At 34.3% G+C, this 23,962-nt stretch overlaps 2 protein-coding genes across 4 annotated transcripts; one reads left to right on the top strand and one right to left on the bottom strand.

Annotated features, from left to right (window-relative positions):
- Positions 1–885: 885 nt before the first annotated feature.
- Positions 886–4,885, bottom strand: LOC115456204. Its single transcript, XM_030185166.2, has 4 exons — positions 4,537–4,885; positions 4,012–4,145; positions 3,215–3,320; positions 886–2,917 (listed from the first exon to the last, which is right to left on the bottom strand). The coding sequence occupies exons 1-4, from the start codon at positions 4,745–4,747 to the stop codon at positions 2,529–2,531; spliced, it is 840 nt and encodes a 279-aa protein (XP_030041026.2). The 5' UTR covers positions 4,748–4,885; the 3' UTR covers positions 886–2,528.
- Positions 4,886–5,129: 244 nt separating this feature from the next.
- LOC115456167 lies at positions 5,130–23,437 on the top strand. 3 transcript variants are annotated; one of them, XR_005113297.1, is made up of 9 exons: positions 5,130–5,717; positions 13,165–13,297; positions 13,757–13,856; positions 14,087–14,726; positions 15,412–15,510; positions 15,992–16,060; positions 16,438–16,524; positions 18,311–18,385; positions 19,162–23,437. XR_005113297.1 is itself a non-coding variant. In XM_030185108.2 (9 exons), the coding sequence occupies exons 1-9, from the start codon at positions 5,507–5,509 to the stop codon at positions 19,165–19,167; spliced, it is 1,413 nt and encodes a 470-aa protein (XP_030040968.1). In that variant the 5' UTR covers positions 5,130–5,506; the 3' UTR covers positions 19,168–23,437. The 3 variants fall into 3 exon arrangements, 2 of the variants coding, with proteins under 2 accessions (XP_030040968.1, XP_030040967.1); XM_030185108.2 differs by having other exon boundaries at positions 5,130–5,705; positions 18,306–18,385; XM_030185107.2 differs by having other exon boundaries at positions 18,306–18,385.
- The last annotated feature ends 525 nt before the right edge of the window (positions 23,438–23,962 follow it).

Below are 23,962 nucleotides of genomic sequence, written 5' to 3'. Positions count from 1 at the left end.
GCTAGTTTAATATAAAAATGTCACCACTTTGGGGCATGTGCTTGTTCTAAGCCGAGTAATCATAAATATTCCCAAAGAAACCCTATGAGCTATAAAAACGATCTAATTAGTGTCAATCTAAAAAATAGGTGCGTTTCAGTTTGATTTTAGCTGAATGCCTTAAATACTAAAATCTCAATTTTACAATCACTAAGCTAAGGCACTATGGGGGTTCCGTTTTAGTAATTATAAGGAATAGTGTTCTTTGACGCATGATAAAAATAACTTCGAATCTAGGCGTTAATACTTATTTTGCAAGATTACATATAAAAGTAAAAGTTCAGTACTTTTTAATTTGGTTATTCAATTGCATAAAACATGCTTTGTATAAGTGATATAGCTTTAAAAAAAACGTATTTTTGCGACATAGTCAATCCATTACTATGTATAAATATATTTTACTAAATATAATAACTCAGCATCAAAATCCTACTACACATTTGACTCCATTGATAACCACACTATAGATAATTCAGTGCTAGCAACAGACTAATACAATCATACTGTTCTGTCGTTATTAGCGATTTAAACATCTTAATTTTCAGATAGATTGTTCACTCACAACATACACAAAGAACACAATTCATACAATTACCAACCTCCCCCCTTATCTTTAAGTATATTTCAGCCAAATAACATATCAGATAGCTTATAAAAATCGGTGGATAGGCAGTCTTTTTAAAACATAATTTTCTTATTTCTAACTTCCAATTGTGATTTATATACCACATTGTTTGCTTTACCATAATTAAAACACGGAGAGGATAAAATCACTAATAGCCTGACCTGAAAAACAAAAAGCTGCTTTGGCGACGCCATTGTTGCTTTGTCATTTAAAGTTACAGGTATCAGTACAAGAAATTAGTTCTATATTATACAAGGCGATTTTTTTTATTTTCCTCGTCAGGCTATAAGGAACTCGCTAGCTTTTTTGATAAATTAAATGAAACGACATTTTTTTCGCCATGTTCAAGTACATTAAACTGCATAAAACAAATTCTTGCCACGTTGGACTAGGGGCAGCATACTTTGTAGATAACTCCAAGCGTGTAAATATCGCCCAGGTGTACACCTATGGTTGGCAAACATATTTTCGTCACGTGTAATTGAGCTTATCGCCACAGAACGCAAACCCGGCAGACACTCATTTTTTTTTTATTTTTAAAGTACAATTTATTATCAGACCATGGGATTAGACTAGTAATTAGTTATTTTATACTCTATGTATGCTGCCAATAATTCAATGAGATGAAAAATTGTTTTATTATATACCGGTTAATGTTAACTACATATACTAGAACATGGTGAAATATTCCTTAAATATGATAGTTTATTATTAGGTTTTTAAATTAATAGCACGTTTTTTTAACTTGATTTCAAGATTTCAGGCGGTCTGCATGTCGGAAACACTTCAATATGGATTAAAAAAGTGTGTATGGATACTATAAAAATAGGATGAATAAGGTAAAATGGATTTATAAAAAAGATGGAAATATATAAAAAAAAAAAACAAATATATCACACTATATTGGTCTACAACAGAGGTTCCCAAACTTTTTTCGTCATAAACTGGTTGCTGAATCCAGTGGAACTTTTTTTTTGTTTCGCGGAGAAATACCACCGCCACCCAGCTTACAGGGCTTACTTTATGGGGGCCGACTGGACAGTTATATTAGGGTACTGTGCCTTATGACCCCTATCAATATTATCTGCCTATATTGATAGGTTTAGTCAAGCCAATATTTTTGTTCTACACTATCAAACCAGATAAACTTTCATAGACCTCGCTTACGAATGGTGAACTCCTAGTTTTTGGTCATGCCAACGTAGAACTCCGGTAAGTCTCCCGTGGACGCCTGGGGGTCCATCTCGATCACTTTGGGAATCAATGGTCTAGAGTATTTATGCAATTGTCAAATATAGTAAGATATTGTAGACTCAGTAAATAAACTATTAATTTGTTTTTTCCTTTAGATTACACCCATTCTTCTATGGACAAAAGGGAAAGTATTTCATTTGGCATTTTCATTATTCAAATGTCTAGTTTTATGCAAAAATTAAAATAAATTCAAAATAAGTCCATTAGGTGTACTGCATACATAAAAAGCACAATCATTTTGAAAAGATTAAAATTTCTGTATATAATAAATGGCAGACAAAGATATTATGCTTTGTCATAGATGCACAAATAGGCTCACTAATACATTAATAAACACTGAGCTACTTAGGATGCCATACAAAATTGATTATATAGCAAAAAAAAATGTTTTTAATCTAAAACAAAAGTAATGATTGGAGTTCTAAATATGTAACATCTTAATTAATTCTAAAAAAAAATATCTTGCTTAGTTACGTTCTTTGACACAATATATCAACTATTTTTTAAATTCAATACAAAACAGACCGCCATGATAATCAGAAACTATACTTACCACAATGTCTATTGACTGTTAAAATTACCTTTAAATTTACCTTGTGACCATAATATTTCAAACAGTCTCATCAATAACTAATTTAGAGTCTACATCACAGTCCTCGCTCTTAAATATGGACAAATTCCTTAAATATTCGAAATTTAATGCTAAAGCCGCATAAAAATTGTTTTCAAGATCTAAACTCTCAGTGGCTCTTGTCTTTAATAAATTTGCTAATATTGGATTCGCTTGCAATGTTGACGAGATGTTTTCTTTTTCTATTATATTTATTTCTCTTTTTATGTGACTCCTTTTGTGTAGAGTAAACACATCGGGATCTTTGAAACATTTGAGACAGTCTTGGCATTTGTATGTTGCATCTGTTCGATAGTCAGGCGAATTATTTCGAGAGGATGTTGGTTTTGTTTCCGATTGATCAGTGTCGTCGGTGCTTGTTTGGGACCCTGAAAAAATTTATAAAAAAATATTATTTTTTAAAAAAATATTGTCGGCGAATCTCTTATTGTGACCCACAGTAAACGTACACTGGGATCCGATTATTATGTTAATAAGTATCTTAGTTCAAATACAAATAACATGGTATGGTATGGTACTATGGTTTTGTGGGGCATTTGACCAAAGTTGTAGAACATCTTCCATAACTTTAGAAGTAGGTTATATTATTCTAACTGCTACTAAACAACTTGAATGCATATCACCTCAACAAAAAGGAACATAGGCAATGATATATAACTAATTACCTTCACAACCATCACTATTGCTAGGACTAAGCTCATCTGTTTTTCCGGCCGCTTGCATGGCAAGCATGGTTTGCATGTAAATCGCCTGTGCCATTTGTTGTTGAAGCTGAAATTGAAAATGGAATAATTTTTATACACGAATTAATTACCATTTACAAAGTAGTTTATATTAAGGATAGATTATTGTTTTGTTTGTTACAGGCTTATTCTATTCAAGTTAGCATAGAGGCAATTTTTGTTTTAAGTACAGAAATTCTATATTTATATCCTTTGTTCTTAAAACTAATTATGTTTAAGAAATATACATAATATCCAGTTGTCAATATCCGTAAGTCTGTAGGGATGATTAGAAGTTCTTCAATGCTTAATCCTATTTTCACTGAGAAAAACACATTATCTCTACACTTGAATGATATTATTAGAGAATTTGTTGGTGTTATGTATGTCTTCTAAAGCTCTGTGGAGATTAAGAAATGAGAATCTGTTATTATGAATATGTCCATACTACTAACAGAAAGAAACCTAACAAAAAAATTGCCATATTACATTTATTTTCTGTGTGACAATGATTCTCAAGTTTACGAATTTTGGTTGCAGGGACATACCTAAAGTAAAGTTATATTTATTTATTTTATATTTGAATTGGTTTACATTAACAATATATTTACTAGAACAAGGTGAAATATGTCTTAAATATGAAAACTTAACTATTACGTAATTAAATTAATAACACCTTTTTCATATTAGTTGTATACTACCTAAAGCCACAGATATATTCAGACAAAATATTTACATACTTGTGGATCTACTATATTTGGTGTAACAGTGTTAGCTGTCCAAAATCCAGACTGCCGTCTCTGATATGGTATGGGTGAGTCCGAAGGCAAGTTCTGAGAGGGTATGGCATCTTTCCTTAATGTTCTCCATTGACCTGAAATCGTATGGATTTGTTAAATAGCCCTTGATGTCCTGGAGAGGGTCAGTATCTTGAGCAAGGTGTTGGTTTACAGTTTACACTTAAGACATAGAAAAAATATATATTTATAATTTTCTAATAGTTGATAAACATGTTATCATTAAAATTGAAGGTCCATTTTTTTAACATGCTGTATGTAACAAAAAACTACTATAGTAAATTAGAATAAATAAAGAACATATTTTTATGCATCACGATAAGTATTAAAAAAGATTTTCAGGCACATAATGTAAGAATTCGCTACTTTCGCCTACACATAAAGTTTATAATGTAATATCTTGGAGATGGTACCGACGCCAACGGAAAAAAATAAAACGTGTCTTTTTCTATGCTTGGAACAGCTCACCTTTGTTTTTGCCGACGCTTGTCATCGTGTAGTCCTCTGGTTTAAAATGTAAACTACATACTTTAGAATATTTAGTGTATGGTTTGCCCCTTTTGAGTATTTTGTTCCATAGTTTCGCAAGTTCTTCATCTCTAGGAAACTGGTGAAACGACACATTTTTTGCTTTACCCGCCATAGATGTACATCGCGGGACCGTACAATAGTAAGGCATCTTGTTTTATACAATAATAAACATATCTTACTTGTTGATAAGGCAACAATACTGTAAATATTTTCACGATAACAAATAAAACTTCGCGGAATAGGCTAAACAACCGCGAGCCGACATTTATCAAAACATAAATTTTCTGTGTTGCTACTTATAATATATTGTCTATGGTTAAAAAATAACAATATATTTTTACCCATATTATTTTTCCTTGGATTATTGTTATTTATGATAAATCATTATATGTTCATATTAACTTAATCGTGTATTATTTTTCTACAATCTGTATTAAAAATAATTCAATGAAAAATAATTTTACTACATCGTCAAAATTACTCATTCATGAGTCACATAAAGAACTTACTTTTTAGCATGCTGTTAGGTACACTCAGCCAAACAAACAGTACATAGAATACCACTGGAACGTGGGTGCCTTAGGTAGCACAGTACATTAAAAATAAAACTTTATCGGGATTAAAATACATTTGATAATCCGATAACATTATTTTAAATTTGCAATTATTGTCTATGCCGTGAGAGTGGCCATTTTTTTCGAAAAAAAGTTGGAAGGGAAAAAGGTGATACATGTCAAATGTTTCAAGGCTATTGTGTGATGATTCCATTTTTTTCGTACAACGTGATAAAGATTGCACATAAATAGTACAATAACAATTTATATAACGTCCAGTGAAGTGTTCATCCGATGCTCTGTATCCAGGACGTGGTATTTTACGAGTGACAACAACATAAAGTTATCAAAACATGGGTTATTACTGTACGGTCCCACAGTGTACGTCTCTAGCCGGCAAGACGAAGAATGTAAAGTTCCACAGATTCCCGCGGGACGTGACTATGGCGGATAAGTGGAACGATATACTGAAACGCGGGAAGCCTTACACCAAATATTCTAAAGTATGCAGTCTTCATTTTACGCAAGCCGACTATAATGTGACTACAATGGGTAAGAATAAAGGTAGTTTGGGTTTTCCCGTCTGATACTGGCGCTGTGCATTCGCTCGCTGCGCTCTGACTCATTTCTCTTTGCGTTTTTTAACTTTTTTCGACGTCATAGGGTACATACGCAGTTTTTGGAAGCACATCAAAACATTTGTCATTTGTATGTTAATTATATAGTCCTAAGTATTGCTGGTCGCACTATCGCCGTCTGCGACTGATTTCCGGATGTTAAATATAATTTTTAGGCACCATAAACTGATTAAGTATTCATATACAAACTATATTTATGTTCAGGATTAATGAGGCACTTTTCTAATAAGAATCTGATTAGGGAAGCGATATAAAAAAAAACACACACACCGTTTTGACATACTTGTTTTTGTACAGACATAAAGAAAACAAAAGAAAAATATGCTAAGATTTTGTCTGGTTTTGCATAATTAAAAATTTGTATAATTGTCCGTAACCTTATAAGTAAATTGAGATTTCGCGATTGGAATTGAGTCAGGTTATTTATACATTGTTTGTTTAATGTTTTTACTATTATTCATATTTTAGGAAAGAAATATTAATAACAGCTTTATAATGAAGAGATTTTTATAGACGATAACAACATAAATCATATGTTACAGCATCCTTTTTCTTTTCCCAGTAGACATATAGTATTTAATTTAATAAAATGATCATACTAGATATAATTAGTGTTTGAGTTGCCGTTAATAAAAGTTAAAACTGTGAGTTTGATGTTTGGAGCAATAATCGGAACTACTAAAATCATTCTAAAAATACTTTCACAAACAGGAAGCTATATTATTTGCGCATGATGCAGGATACTATTTATTTTGGAAATGGGCTTCAATATGGAGTTGATAATAAATAATTTAATAGTTATGATATAATGTAATTGAGACTTATTTACAATTGAGGGTTTTTGAAAATAATTTATCTGCCACCTAGTAATATCAGTCTTCTATGTCATAGTGGGACTATAACTGAGCCAGGTGTGTTGTTAATAATTAATTAATTGTAATATGGGATGTAATATCAAATATGTGGGTAATTTTTATTCCCGAGCATCTATGTCATGAACAAAATTTCGTGCAAAAGTTTAAGTTCATAGATTCATTATGATTACTAAATTGTGATTGAACCTAGGTAGAACAGGCTGTTCCCAAATTATCAAAAATGTTTACAAACTTACGTCATCATAAATGTAATAATATTTAGATTGAGCAACCTCTTCGTTACAGGAAGAGAAATTTAGGAGTAAGAAAAACATGGTGGATTTTGGACACTGGACAGTGAGGGCAACTACTTTAAATACTGTAGCTACAAGTTAACTTTTTTGGGACAATGACCATAATTTTAAAAGACATTAAGATCCCGGTACAAAAATGTACAGTCAGCAAGGTATTGGGCAATTTATGGAAAATCTTTTTTCTTGTCAATAGATCCTGTTTAATTAACTGACCACTGGAATTTTGAGTACTAATAAAAACCAAAATTCTAAAAACTCTCCATCCGCTTTGAAGATTATATAACTTCAATTCCCTTTGAAACTACACAAAACTTTGTATTCAATGTCAAATAATCTAAAACAAGAAATATATTTAGGGACTAAAAATACACTATAAACCATTATTGTGTTATAAATGTCACATGGATTCTATGCTGTTAACTACCTGTACATAAAGTAAAAACAAAAATCCATCAAATTTATTACTTCCTTTCTTTATGAAGTCGGTAAGACTAGGAAGCAGATTTTGAGTTTTTATTTCAAACATTGTTTGTAAAACTAATATCCAATGCTCATTGCCAAAGTAAATAAGGAGTAAAAATACAGCAAATTATTAAAATTAAATATAAAATGTCGCATCATGTATTAAAGTGATGTAGATTGCCTAATGCTGCAATGAATCATGAATGTCATTGTCAAATTGAAGCGATAATCGCGTATTCGTCTCAAATGGTGCGATAATAAATGCGTTAGTATGTCCCCAGCATTATACTCTGCTCAGTCCGCTTGACTTGTATTCAATTGTTTAATCAAAGGCCACTGCTATATTCTGTTAAAAATATTTTAGGGTCGATTTATAATTAAAATACGACGCAAGCGAGCCGCCTTATCTCTGATTGCATGTTTCCTTATTTCTTTGCAACAAAACTATCATATTTATTTGTTAATTTTCATGTATATTTTTTTGCAAAAACTTGTTATTTGATTTTAATGAAATCATACTCAACGGTTTTTAATATGATAAGTAAATATATCATTAGAATGAGGAATCTAAAACACAAAATTGTTCTAATTCTGACATTTGTATGCAGTACTCGCAAATATTAGCCGTCTTTTTCGTATGCACTGGCTTAAATCGTTTAAATATATCGTCTCTTTCACACGGCATGTCAATGTAGGGACATAGAAATATAACTATTTTACGGATTTTACCGCGGTTTTATATCGTTATAATTTTCGACGTTTCGAAGACTGCAGCTTTCACGTTCACGGGGGGACTGAGGTGTTGATCGTCCGAAGGCTCAAAGTTACAATATCTACCAACATTTTACATTTATTCAACATTTTAAATTGTTTTAGCTAACAGTTTACCGACACCGACACAACATATAAGTACTAATATGTGTACATGTGGTCTGCAAATTGTTGTAATGGTAATTAGATTGTACATAAATTACGAAAGGGAAGTCGGTATGGATCGGTTATATGGACCCTTCTACTGCCACTTAGCTTATCACGACCAATCACCGGCGTGAAAGAAATCCTCCGTAAGGATGTTAGAAAAAAGTTACTAGACCTGTTAAACGAACCCAAGACCTCCAAGCCCATAGCCGTAGTCCGTATAAGATGCTTCTGGACTTTGGAGGCGATCGCCTTCTGTCATGGATCAGTTAATGGATTAAGTTAAAATTAGTCAAACAGACTCAAAATACAGGCGCATGTCTGGATAAAAATTACAGTGGTAACGTAAACATGTGAAAAACATTTTAACATTATGGCCAGTGTAACTACTGGACATAATAAGACTTAACATCTCATGTCTCAGGATGGCGAGCGCAGTGGAATACCAAACAATACTTTGTAATTCAAGTTGTTGCATCTACTGTTTATGGGCGGTCACATCGCTTACCATCAGACGAACGGCAAGCTCGCCTCGTCATTCAAAGCAATCAAACTTCCACATAGGCGAAGAAGTAAACAATAACTATTATCGAATGTATTGCTATACCTAAATTTACAATATGATTATATAATATCAGCCTTGTATTGTATATTGTCCCAATTCTCGGCACGGACCTTCTCTATTACTGGGAAAGTCTAGCAATAGCTTTCCCTATTTTCTTGCTATGAGTTTCGCCCAAACCGATGGTAGAACTTCATCGAAATCTGTTCAGCTGTTTATGTTGTGCACGTGTAAACGAATAGGCCGATGATTCATTACGTTTAGGCATTTGTATGTCAACAAGAACATTAAATGAAATAACTGATATAATATGACATAATGTGACGTTTGGGCGGTAGGCATAGGTGCAATGAATGTGCGATCCCGATGTAGCGACGGTTTTCCCAAGCCCAAATGTGATCTGGCCGAGTTTCATGTTAAATTCGCTCACTTTATCGCTTACGGTTAAACTTCTGCGTAAAACCCGTGTTATTTAAATGATATTTATATAAAAGCAGTTCGTGTCAGAGGCATTCTCTACCGGTTTACGTTCTATGCACACCGTCAAGATTTTTTGTCGTTTGGAAATAGAAAATCTTTAAGCCCGGTCATTTTCTATGCATACAATTACGCGGAGAAATTGTTTTTTGAGTAAACCTGCAACGAAGCGAGACCGCCTTTTGTGGCTCTATGTAGTACTAAAACATAGCATGAACGGCTTTTCTTTCTTTCGGCCAGGGGACTGTTGTGACATAGTAAATATCGGTCAGGTCTTTTTGACCGTGTGTAGGCATGCATCGTCCTATTCTCCATATTGATGCAAATAACATAGTAATTGTACTAAGAAAGCAAAGAATGCGCAAGCGCACGCGTGTAAACGATCTGGGATAGTTGTTAGAAGTACTGAAGTCGTGACGTTTTAAAGTTGAAGCCCGGTTCGACGATGATAGTTTGGTTGCCTGCCTAAAATATTTGCACTTGAGTGTTTTGTTTTTTATGATACAGTACGACAGTGGTAAAGGATGGAATTTTCCGAAAGGAAACTCGATTAAATTATAGGTACTAATAATATGCATAAATACGGCTTGGAAATCGTTCTAATGATAATTAGATTTATCATAAATTACGAAAGGGAAGCCGGGAGGAATGGATTATATGGACCTTTCGCCACAGCAGTACGAACTGCATTCAATACGTTGAACTAGTTCAAACAAAATGTAAGCGCACTGCACCTGCCACTCTTAGGTATATTGAATAAAAGTTTTGTAAATTCCAGTAATTATATTGGGGTCCGTAATACCAAGGACACTATGGACAAAAGTGGAATCAACGTAAAGCTTTCACGCATGTATCAAGATAAATGTAGCCCTTCCGAGGCAATTCTTGTGCGCTCGATCTCCACACGGAATGCACGCCCATGCATGGGGGGACATTTGTCGCGGCATTAGGCACTCAGTGAATGTGTGTATACCCCATGGTTGGAACTTCACATTGGGGTCTAAGAGGGACTCGTGAACATTTCCTCTCCTCTTCACTCCGCCCATCCTATACTTCCTCTTCCTTCCCCCTTCTTTCGTCCTCTATTCTCCTCTTCCTCTCTTCTTCCAGGGCCTCGCAGTCGTTAAGCCGAGGGGAACCAGTATCCCGTTCGCAGATTTCCCTCGGTGTGGACTGCGGGGTCTGTAACTAAAAAATAAAAAATATAAATTTAGGTGAGATTTAATCGTCTAGTTGGAATCAATTGGTGTTATAATCTCGAGAAAATCGTGTAGGAAATCTACACAAAATATGACCGTGATTTAAATCTAGAAACCCCAGTTCAATACATACGTTGCAACTAACCAATATGGTGATTCCGCGTACCCCAGTTTCTAGAAAGGGTGGTGATTCTAAAACCAACGCCCATTGAATTATATGAACCAATAAAACTCATTCGCCTCGTATCGAAGTGGGTTTTTACACAGATATTTTTCGCACAATGTACAGTGATAAACGCATGGGAAAATCCCTGTCACCCGATGTGGGTCACGCAGTTCAACTATATTATATTTATAATGTTATTATTTATTTCACTGTGAAATCCAAATCAACCATTAACTCGGTATATTGATGTGATCAAATGCTCGCAGAATAAATGCTGAACCGATTTTGATGCATACGTGATTTAGGCGTAATTTCAATAATAGAATAATAAAGAAATGTGAAGGTTCCGTGCTAAGCGCAAAAGCGGCATGTCAGAGAAACCTTATTTCGAAAAAATTTAAGTTTTGTAAATATAGTTTTGTATGTAAAACTGAGATAGAGAAACTCTTTTAAGGTATTTTTTAACAAGTTCTAAACAAGATACTGTTATTTAGGTAAGTTCATTGGAGGGGTATTTCTTTAAGCTATCTGACGACATAAAAATCAAGTTTTTTTTGTTATACCGCATTTGAGCTTAGTACGGCAGTATGGGTCATGTAAATATAGTGCCGCGATTGAGTCTACGCGTAACACTGCTTAAATACACCCAAGCACTCGCAATAGTTATGGGTGTAGCCAGGATGAGGGCGTAGCCATGACGCGTCCATCCTAGAAAAGCCTTGTGCTTACAGGGGCCTCGCGTGGTAAGACTTTGAATTCGTCGACGTTTTTCTTTTTGGTCCCGCCAGCTGAAAGCCTCTAGAGAAAATCCGTAACTACGCCAATCGCAGTAGCAATACTCTAGGGCTATGGGATTTGTCATCGGATGTCTGATGTGATGAGTGCAGTCGTGTGCGGTAAAATGCAATGATATGTATCACTTTGTAATTAGTTGGGTAGGAACTCTAAGGTTTTTTATTAAATGACGAGATCGGCGTGATAGATTGTATAAACCTTAAATTAAAGGAATAAGGTGGACAATTGAATTACATGGGAATTACATGGCTATTTTCGGTATGCCATTGAAACGACATTATACTTATTATTTTTCAACAATATTAATTCAATATTCCAGTAGATTCTTTATGAAATACTTCGTAAATGGAATGGTTTATTATTTCATACTAATAACATGTTAAGGTTTTTTTAGGTCGTTTTATAGTAACATCATCTAAGGATAATTTTTATATTACGTCACTCCAGGCATTATATTGGGCAGTTTTCCTCTTTGGAATTCCCCCCTTACTCGTTTAAAGGGAAAATGTTTAAAATTCACATTGAATTTAACATTTTGTTGCATAATTTACAATAATATATTGTTATTTACGAATTGACTTTATTTATAGTTTGAAGTAGGTCTGAATTTCTGAGTAAATGGCGATGAGGCGGAATTCGTTATTTTTTTTTATTTTATTTTGGACACACACAGAATACAATCAAAAGATATAATAATGACTATGGTTAGGATTAGTACTTAATCTAGATTGCACTCTAAAATGTGTGCCCAAATCTATGTGTTATGTTATTCATTCGTGATTCCCGAAATTATCCTCTATACTAATGCCTTCTTGTCGGTATACTCCAGCAATACCATTCTTACCCCCTCGGTAGTATAGTACAAAATCATACTATTAAACCCTGTATAATGGGGCTTCAAAAGTCACGTTGCACGACCCCGAGCCGTCGTACGCCGAGCATTTTTAACAATCTCTCAATTTTATGGTAAGGTCCCTTCTAAATTGTACCGACCGCCCAGTATATATAGCGTTGTTTCACGATTGTTAAGAAAAGTTGGCACAAGTCGACCGAGGGATTACAAATGTCATTATCAAATAAAAATGATTCTGTTTCATTCTCTAACCCTTTTTAGTACAATGTGGTAGCGAAACGACACGTATTGCAATTTTTTTTTTGTAGTAGACAGGGCAAACCCAAACCCAATGGTAAGTGTTTGCCCGTAATCCACAATATCAGGGATCATCGCTGCCTTCGATGTAGGAATGGGCCTTTTTCTTGAAGGTCTCACGCATGTAGAAAGGGAGGTATTTTTTGCTACTAATTACTAGCCTTTGTAAAACTTGCGTTTAATGAGTCAGGGTGACGAGGGCCATACATGACACGCAGTGTTTTGTAATACGAAGCCCATATGGGTCTTGTTCGGTGACGAGCGACTAGCTTGTATCATTCTGCTATATAAAAAAAATGAATTTCACTTAGTGTTTACGAATGTCAACGTTTTTGTATTAAATGCTAGGAATATGCAGTAATTCAATTTCATCACCGAACCTGCGCTTAGATCCGTAGATCCCACTCACGCCTCTTGTTCCTGAATCTCTACTAAATAGCTCAATATATTATACTTGTACATTTTTCCCATGCCAGGCCAGTGGAAGACGTTAAGCAAAGACGCGGTGCCATCACAGAACCTGCCCAAGCTGAACCCAGATGGCACAGTCATGGTCATCAGGAAAAGTCGCACGGTCAAATACAGGGAGGTGAAGAAGGAAGATAACTGGTAAGAGGTTTTTTATGGTATTAGGTTTTAATACTAATAGGGACAAACTCGGTATATTTTGATTTGGAACAGACTTAATATTGCATGCATAGTGTAGCAGTTGGTGGTATATTTCGAAGCAAGTTAGAAGATAGTCTTTGCAGGGTGTCTAGAATGTGGATAGGGAATACGAGACGAATGCTTATGCTACTGTAATGTTTGTCTCTTGACTTGACAAGACAGACCTGGACGTTCGTGTCCATTCTAGATTTTAGGGGACTCATCCAGTAAATCATGCAATATTCTTGATTAGGAAAAGCGGAAAGACTCCATCTTTAATTACTTGGTATATCAATTTGATGTGTCAGGATAAAAGGTAATGGTACATGATCATTCAAAAATCGTCTACACTGATCGTGAGGTAACGGGAAATGAAACCACGGAGGTAATCCAATAAAGTCATTTTTTTATTGTTTCTAGCGATAAGACAGACAAGTGGCCTTTGAATACGATACATCACCAACAGAGTATTCCCGCGCAGGACACAACATTGCCCTGCGCCGAACAGCACGATATCAATGTAAGTCATGAGCAAATATTTTCCTATGAAAGATTAAAAAGTGGAAATTTGGTGACTAAAGCTGTCAAACGTTAAGGGGTTCAAGAAATTTATTTGTAAAATGTCTGGGATAGCTGGCCCAGATTTCTGGATCCCATAAAAAATTGCCTATTCACTCCTTATTCGTATGCCCTTAAGATAATTACATATTTCCAAGATCAAAATTTTACAAATTTCTTTTTTTATTCCAGCTCGCCTACCGCTTACAAAATTTAAACGCTCTCGCGAACAACATTTCCCCACAACACCCGCAGCCTCGCCCCGCGGATATCCCCCAAAATCATTTGAGACCCAAAAAACAGGACGCTATTATGCAAACAGACCCAGTGAACTCCGAGGAGGATGATACACAACCCAACAACAGTTATAACGAAGTATCCGACAAAATATACGAAACCTACCAAATAGACTTTAGGAAAGAAGATTTTGAAAAGAAATTCGAACCCAGAGACTACAGGAAGAGCTCTGAAGATTACATCCCACAGACTAACGAGGAATACAACAAGGAGGCGGAAAAGTACGCGTTAGAAAGAAAAACTTTGTACGACAAAATCGATTATCAGAAAGCTTTAGATAGTGTATATCCGAAAATTGGTGAGATATATGGAAACCTTGAGAAATATCCGCGGCAAGAGTATACGTATCAGAACGGATATTCGGATAGCGTAGATATGTTGCGCAACCAGCAACACAATCTTCAGATGTTGCAAGCGCAACATAGGGTAACAGAGAACCAGAACTTTTTTAATGAAAACCAAATTAAGCAAGAAATCGACATACAGTTAGAAGACGATAAATATTTGTATGAGAGAACGAAGGATCAGTTGGGGGGTGCGTATAGTATTTCATTTCTTTTTATTTCTAACACCGTATTACTGGTATATATATTATATATTTTTTGGTTCACAAAATTAGGTACAATATTAATGTTAAATTATATTAAGTCGTGCATGCGATCACAGGGTGCGTAGCGATAACATTATGTCCTTCTAGATGTGAACACTACATGCGAAATGGGCTTGCGTTTACTTAAACAAGTCAGTCAAAATACTGCTTATAATATATGTAGACTTAGGCCAAGGGCATTTCCCAGTCCAAATTATGGTAAAGAGATAGACAGAGGCAGGTGTAAAATAATGAAAAAGAAGTATTTAAATGTCAGTTCTGTGTTACACCTTCTTCGTCACTACTACTTTTTGGAGGGGAAGGTCCATTATGCGGGTCTAATGTAGGTATACATTTTGATTTGACTTTCTGATTAGTGTGAATAATTTTTAAGCAACTTTTCTGCACCATCGAGTTATAATTCATAAGGTGCGCTCAATTAATTTATGCTAAACAGGTTACAATTTTCACTTCCATAGTTTATTTAAATATCCCAAGATTAAAAAAAAATCTTATTTGAGTAAGACTCGGAAAAATCGATACATATAAAATCGATTAATCGATGTTAAATCGTTTATTGTTAAATTTATTCGTTTTGAAACTGCTTAAAACATGTGTTTTTATATTTTAGATGCAAACCCAATGTACAATGAAGGTCGAAGACTGGTGCAGCAGGAACGCATCCTGGAACACATACAGCATCAGGTGAAGCAGGAGCCCGAGGGAAATGGTGAGAATATTAGACGAAGTACGATCTGTATTCATCTAAGTGTGTAGTCACTGCTCTGTTCCCGTTTGAAGGACATTGTAGCCAGTGTTACTACTGGATATAACGAGACGTAAGATCTCATGCCTCAGGATGGCGAGCGCAGTGGAAACCAATCAATATTTTGTAATTCAAGGTGTTGGATGGTGTTTCTACTGTTTATGGGCGGTCGTATCGCATACCATCAGGCGAAAGGCAAGCTCGTCACGGCATACAAAGTAATTTAAAAAAAAAAAAAAACTAAGTGATATTGCGTTTTCCTGTTCAGTATCAACTTGGAGTTTAGAATTTGTTGTCGACGTGGCGAAAGGCTCGCCCTCTTTAATATCGTGGGATGGAATACTCATGCCGATAAGACGATGCGATAGTTGTGCCTCTGTCTACCCATTCCGGTATAAAAGTCGTGATTGTATATGTCTTTATATAAAGTATGTGGTTATTTCAGGTTGTGAAAATGTATTACCACCCCAGACGAGTCCGTACTACCCACCTAACGGACATGAAAATGTATCGAGTAAGTGTTTTTAACTTTTTACTAGCGTACAATATGTTATCACAACTACATGTGTTTTAAAAAACGTTTTAACTAAAAAACATAGTAAAAAATGTTTTAAATATTTACCAAAAGAATAATGTTGATTAGAACGGGTCCCCAGTAAAATTATACTTCTTGATTTGCGACTTATTGCGTAGGAGTTATCAAAATATTAATGGTATTTGTAACCTCTAAAGATTGCTTTTCCAATATAAATTTTAATGTACACTGTCCAGCTAGATCCGGTCACACTTTCCAATCAAAAATCTTTTGTAATTCCACTTGGAAAAAAAAAATAATGCGCCAGATCTCCATGTACTTGACACACCTAACAAAATATTTTTTTTGTTGTATAGCGGCGGGTTTCTACGAGTCGCTGCCGCGGCCCGGCCCCGAGCTGCTCATCGCCAAACAGAACGCGCTCGCCGCACACACACAACTATGTAAGTTTGCACGCCGGTGTGATACTGAATGGCGACATGAACATGCCTCTCAGTATAATAAGCGCCTGGAAAAAAACAATAGCAACATAGATGTTTTGTTGTATGGATGAGATTGTGTGTATGCGACAATATGTTGGACACTGGGGCATTAAAAAGTTTTGTATAGAACATATAACATTAACCCATTCGTCATTGGAATGTTAGCCGGCTTTATTGGAATGTTATGGTCTGTATATAGAGGTATTTTTTTATGTGGGCGTAGATAGTGGAATCCGAAATGAGAAGGAGTATTGCAATTATTGTAAAACTATTACGGTATATTACTCGTATAATATACCTTTCCGCTGACATTTTGAAGACTGCAGCCATCATGGTCGGCGTTTTGGTGGTTTGAGTTGTTGATCGTCCGAAAAGTCAAAATTACAATATCTAGTTACTATAAGGAGTATTTTTTGCTATTCATCATTGTTTCAGATTCCGCGAATCATGCTCACTTGTAAAATTCATCCCGTATATCTGAACAGTGGGTACTATCTAATCAGTGGCATTGCCGTGTACAAAGTACTTTTTTTTTTTTTTAATCTTAATTTATTTCGGGGTTTTTATCCAGCTAGGATATGCCAGCCCCATAGTACCTTATAACCTTAATATGGCTTATACTATTTTATCTCACACATAAACAATATCTGTATGTAAATGAAATGAACCTTGACCGTGGCTACTGGATAATTGTTATTATTTGACATAATTTCCTGGCAACGTTTGGTTTTGGGTTTGATAAAATACTTTGGAGCAAACCTACGTCTTGTATGTTTAACTGAATCTCATCCAGTAGCGAGTCTCGTTCATGTTTGGTCCGTTGACACTCCATTAGCAAATGTTGGATATCTTCTGGGATATTGCATACGACACAATTTGGAGAGTTCACTTTTTTAATTAGGAAAGCAAACATTGCTGATGGATAATGTCCTGAACGAAGTCTTAATGCTAACTTAATATAGCTCCTAGACAGTATATCATCAAACCAAGGTATCCGGGGAGGACCACTTTGAATAGAGTGTACAAAGTACTTACTGACTTATTTATAACAGTGAATAGCATTCACTTATGAGATGATAAGGTGGGAATTCCTCTTCAGTATGGCTTTAGACTGCCTCCTAATATACTAGTGGTGGAAAATGTTTAGGTAATCGTAGTTCGCATTTATTTCATCTTTGTTATCTTATTGAGAAACATGAGCGTATGCTATTATTTCCCCAAATTAAATGGTGAAACCGCGATAAACTAGTTGGGTGTGGAACGGATTGCCGAGACGAATGTCCGCAGGTTCAAATCCCAAGGGCACACATCTATGGCTTTTCTAAAAATGATGTGTGTAGTCTTTGTGAATTAACGCTTGTTTTGTAACATTATAAGGAAACGTGCAAACCTGAGAAGTTCTCTATAGGAATTTTGAAGGTGTGAAGTCTACCAATCCGCACTAGAGCAGTGTGGTAGACTAAGGCCTTATCCCTCTCAGTAGTAGAGGAGGCCCGTGCCCAGCGGTGGGACAGTATATAATACAACGCTTATATTAATATATATGCTACAAATGATTTACTTTGTATATGTTGTGGAATATTATCGTCAGACAATGTCGCATACGACCCCTGCACGCGGCAAATAGTATGTAATTGTCAGTGGGTTCAGTAAAGTCCCTTGTTAATAGTCACCATACAGCCAATGTTTGTTTTAGTTTATCACCATTAGTCATTTGTTATTGTAAAGCTATTTGTCTTCAGGGCAGAATACGATGAAGAGACCGTTCTTCTACAGTGAGAGTCCGCCGTACAACGGCTCGCAGTTACTACACAGATTTGAGGTGAGAAATGTTTGTTATTTATCTGTAGTTTCGTTGTTAAGATGGAGGCCTATTCCGAAAAGGTTTGAAAAGGTTAATGAAGAATTAGAATTTATTTCAGAACACGCCGATTTTCGGTTCAGATTAACGACAAATTTTGATGTTTCCAATTTTTATAAATTCTTTTGCTCTAATTGCCACTTTCGATTGTTGCAAACGATCTTAATCTTAATATTCGATCAAGTTTTGATAATAAACCAATCTAAATAAGTCATTTGTAAGTATGTAAATGCCACTTTATTCTGATTGGTTCATTTTCGCGATAGATCGAAAAGTGATTGGGATCGTTTATTGAAATCGGCGGTAAACGTGCAGCGACTCGTGTTAGATCGCGGTATTAGGGAGAAGCATTACTTTATGCAAATATGATTCTAATAACTATATTTCCATATATTGATACGTGAAGAAAAAATTTGCACCCCTTTTTAAGCATATTGCGCACTCGGAGAAGTAGGAGATTTGACTTGATTATGGCTCACATAGATGACAAAAAAATGTAATTTATGTATGTGTTAAAAATATATTCAATTCGACTAGAAGGTCTCGAATAGAAGATTGATTTCGACCATTGGACGACCGCTATTACGATATTCATTTGTTTTCAATTTCGTTTATTTTTAACGTTCCTATATTTTCCGGAATTCTCTATTGTAGTTATTTTTAAGAGAAGGCATTAAAAACAAAAAGGTCAGGCATAAATAATCCTTTATGAATATATGGTTATTTTTTTTTTCTAGATATAACGAGAATTCTTCAGTGACGAGGGACATTCCAAAGTTAATAAAAATATATATACACTATTATTATATGTAAAGAAACAGAGTATGGAAAAAATTCTCTAAGCGGCGATAATCTCTGTATGGGACGTTTTTTTATATCGTGAAAGGAATAATATATATTTTTAAAAAGTAGTTGTATGAGCAGTCTACATTTTAAAGGCGTCTAGTGTGAAACGATTTTGTTAGCCGGCAAAATTATGTCTATCTGAGATTGTTTTTTTTTTTATTGATGTTGCAATAGAGTTTATAGTGTAGAAGGTCGTGTGCATAACGATGGTGAGTAGTCATCACCTCCTAAACATAAATTTAGGAAACGCTGGTTGTCGACCTTTTTGATTTTTTTTTGTCTGAGATGAATCTGTCCGGGCAATGACAAACAATCGTTTCAGCCTAGACCGCTATGAAGGTGCAGCCAATATCATAAGTTAGGGTCGGCCAGAGACAAGATTGTCCAGAGACTGTTTATGCATCAAAGTTTTATGTGTTTGTATGTGATTTTGTCGAGGATGTAATGATGGACAACATTATTTTTTATGAATATATATTTTTTTAATTTAATATTAATATTACGCAATGATTACTATGACCGCTATTAATTTTTGTTTAAAAAAGCAATTATATCAAAAATGTGGTTCAGAATTCTGAGCCTAAATTATTCTAGAGTTAATTTTGGCCGCGGTCGGGGTCATTTTGAGCCAGTGAATTTCGTCAATTGTTTTGCGATGGAGTTACGTACAAGCACATAGAAATTGAAACACACAAAATGTTGTACAAAATGAATAAATTTTTTTATATGAAAATAATTATGTATAGACTATTATGCTTTTGTATTCGTAATGTGTACAGTTTTTAATTCTTTTTTATTAGCTTTTGAGTAATGGTAGTGGGATGGGCGTATCACAAGAGGCGCGTGTTCGAATACTGTAACTTGTTTTTTTTCTTTTGTAAAAAGTATTTAGCACATATAATAATTATTTATTTTTTGTGCTACAAAGTCAAGAAAACTGAAAATCGACAATCATAATATTTTTTTTTATATATTTTTATTATTTTAAATCAATATACGATGTATATTTTTATTTTTATTTGTTGAATATTTTAAACTTTTATTATTATTTTCAAGAAATTTTGTATTCTAGCTTGAAAAGCAAAATCTATTTTTCATATACGTCTTGCCATTCATTGTCGATTTTTCTTTGTAAGATATAAAAAACGAACAAAATAGTTACGAATTTCGTCATCGCGTCCCATTATTGACCCGTTTTGCGTAGCTGTGACATCTAGGTGTAGTTTCTCGTTTTTTTTTAAGTGCGTTGCTCGGTTTAGTGCGAGTTCGATTCCCGGCTGTTGCGAAGTACAGTTTTTATTAAGCAGAGTCGTTTGTCTCTCTCTCGTCAATTGATTGCCTTTTATATTTTTATATATTTATATTTCGTAAGTTACGTTGTTGCTATAGAACTTTGGAGAGATTTCTTTTAAATTTTCTAGTATTTAACAAATTCGCTTTGGAATACTGTTCCAGTACGCTGTTATGCACCATAGATCACATATTCATCATCCAGGACAAAAATCTCTATCATTATTCAATGATGGCGGTAGATTTACATCACAAAGGCGAAAATACTGTCAAAAAATTATATAATATGTATTCGAATTGTGCCTAACTCTCCCAGAGAAACTTAAGGGCTAGGAGAGTACACACTAGTCTAGGTTCATTAGTTCATGTGAACACAGCATAAGACGCTATGAACAAATCAAACATAGCATTAGCAACGTAACTTATGGACACCCCAAAATCGATTGACGGGAGTCGAAAAAGCCAAACGATGTTGTTGCCATTTTTAAAATATAAAATTGTATTTTTTTCTTATGTAAGTTAAATCTCTCAATAAGTCTTACACATAAGTGCAAAAAAAAGTACGGTTAACAAAAAAAATAAAACAAAAAATATCTGATATATTTTCCACTGTTGTTTTTAGTTTGTTTTATGTGTTTATATTTTTTTGTGTTTGAGAGTATTGTCAGCTGTATGAAAACTGAAAAATAGCGACATAGTAAGATTAGTTGTCTCATATATTGATAACGGCTGGACCGTTTACGATCAATCAAAAAATTGTGTGTATGACGTACTTATATTCTCAATTCAGCTCCAGAGAGCTCAAAGACGTTGCAAACCAATGTGTTACGTGACAATTATCTCAAATACACAATAATTTTGTAAAAAGCAATTTATAGTTACCAATATTATTTTTTAAACTTCATAGCCTTTATGTTTTGTATGGTGGGCTGTTTTTTAATCACAAGTGTATTGACCATTTTTCCCCATACAAAAATGTATGACAGTTACCATAAAATGTATGTAGATTTAAGCGTTGTTTACGGTTTATGTATCTATTTTATATTGGATTAAAGTATCTATATGTGTTAAGTACGCCGTGGAAAGTACAAGGAACTTCTTTACAGATGTCAGATGTCAGTTTTAAAATTGTTTTTTATAAACATAGACAATATTGACAATACTGCCATGATCTCCATCATGCAATTCAATCCAACGTGGATATAAATATTTAATATAAATTTATATTTGTGATTTTATTGAAATTTATATGTTTTTAGTCAAAATTTAACATTGTATTGCGACGGATGTACGCGTCAATTATCGATGGTCATTTATATTTTTTAATATTTATTTATTGTAACTTAAAACCATGGCCTATTTTTTTGTTTGGGGAAAATGATGGCAAAGGATAAACTAACATGACAGCGTTGTGTGGTATGGAAGAATGAATGTGTGATAAAAAAACGAATTTACGTGGCATTTGTGTGGGATGGCGTACGGAAATACACGATATAATTTCTTGTTAGATGTTTAAGATTGTCGTACAATTCGTCACAATATTATTATGTTAAACAGCGAAATTTTTTTTCGATGAAAGATGTCTTGCCAAAGTTTTTTTTCGTTTAAATTGTTGATAAAAAAAAATTTTTTGTCGCCTTGTGAAAACAATGTTTAGTTTAAGATAAAGTTTTTATGAAAGTGACTGAATATTATGTTCTTTTTTGGTGCTCGTTTCATAGTCATTTGTTGTTTTTCTATTCTCTTTCCGAATTCTATTGCATTTCTATTTTGTGGGTATTTTTTGTATTGTGCGATAAACATACAGATTTTTTTTAATCTATTACGTCCATTGGACGAGAATATACGTCATGAAATTACTCATTGACTCGTGACGTATATATCCGTCTTGAAAATGAATAGTGACGTATTGTGTCATTGATTTTTTAGGTAAGAGGACCTGTGTGGACCATCGGTCTGTATGTTTTTCACAAATAATAAATATGTATGCAGCGATCAGCGCACATTTAGTATGAATCGCTAGATATTTTCGTTCGATTTATATATTATTAAAGTATGTATATATTTTTTTTACAAATACGATACCGTAGCTGGGAAGAGCGGTGATGGAGTTTAAAATAATTAACAAAGTAATAGGTTATGGAGGGAAAGTTGAATAATTAGAACACCTGATATTTGTAATCACAGTAATATAAGAAAGATCAGGGAAGGCGTTTAACCAAGTCGATGTGGGACACTTGTGCAGCCTTGTCATTGTACAGAGTATTTGACAGTAGGATGATAATTTTTTTATACACAGAGCGCAATAATTTATTTTTTAAAAGCAAAATTGCAGTTGATAAAAAGTACAGCAAAATAAATTAAAGCTTTAATAAATTTTTGGAAAGATACAGAATAAAATAATATATTATCATAGTTTCCATATTTCTTTATGGTTCTTCACTAAATTTTCATTTGTCTAAATACAAGATGTGTTTGAAATTAAACAAATTAATTATTACAAAGAAATCCTAAAATAACCTACTTCAAAAGTTTTTCAGTATATCAATATTTATGATAAATAAAATTGCACCACTTTTATACAATAAACGTATTTTTAATATTTTAATAAATAATTAAATTGAGCAAGCGCCTATACTGCAGAAATTCCCGCCAATAACCTCTTAAAAAGTTATTTGACAGATCCGCCATTTTCCCAAAGACCGCCATCTTGTTATTTTTCCCGCCATCCCGGCTACGGTTAGTTTAGGGGTTGGGTGAGGAGACGCTGGGGCGCGATTGGAACTACGGCGAATGTGGCGCGTCCCTTCAGACCAAAGCTGTGAATATTATTATGAAAGTTGATTAGGGTTAAGAAATAAAGTATGCTTTTTACAGTTTGTGTCTTTTATTTCTAATAGGCCATTCCGAATTATTTGATATAAAAATCTTCATTCAGAAAAAAGTTCGTAAAATCATTTCATCGCAAATAAGGATTTCATGCCAACATTACAACGTATATGCAAAGAAAAACAAAATGGATATACATCTGAGAAGTATATTTTAATGGTCATATTCATAATGAGTTATCGAAGCTTTATAAGACCGTTACTTATCTAAACCTAAGACGGTCTTATAAATTTGCTTTGGCTGTACCAATAGCAAACTGTCACTTCGAGAAAAGGATCAATCCGGGACATTCGTGCTATAGACACAGGTTACAGCGTGTCTTTCAATTAAAAAAAATTGCAAAGCAGCATTTAGTGAATAAACCTGCAAATCTGATAGCTTCTAAAAAAGAATTTCGAAGGTATATCTAGCTCACCTGCATTCTGCTACTTGATCTAGTCAGCGTGGTGGATAAAGCCCTAACCTCATAGAGATCTACACCCAGCACTGGGACAATATACATATTAACACCAT

Source organism: Manduca sexta, chromosome 28 (assembly GCF_014839805.1).
Source record: "Manduca sexta isolate Smith_Timp_Sample1 chromosome 28, JHU_Msex_v1.0, whole genome shotgun sequence".
Taxonomy (NCBI): Eukaryota; Metazoa; Arthropoda; class Insecta; order Lepidoptera; family Sphingidae; genus Manduca; species Manduca sexta.
The sequence above is the reverse complement of the archived record's forward strand: the minus strand, read 5'-3'. Positions and strand labels throughout refer to the sequence as shown.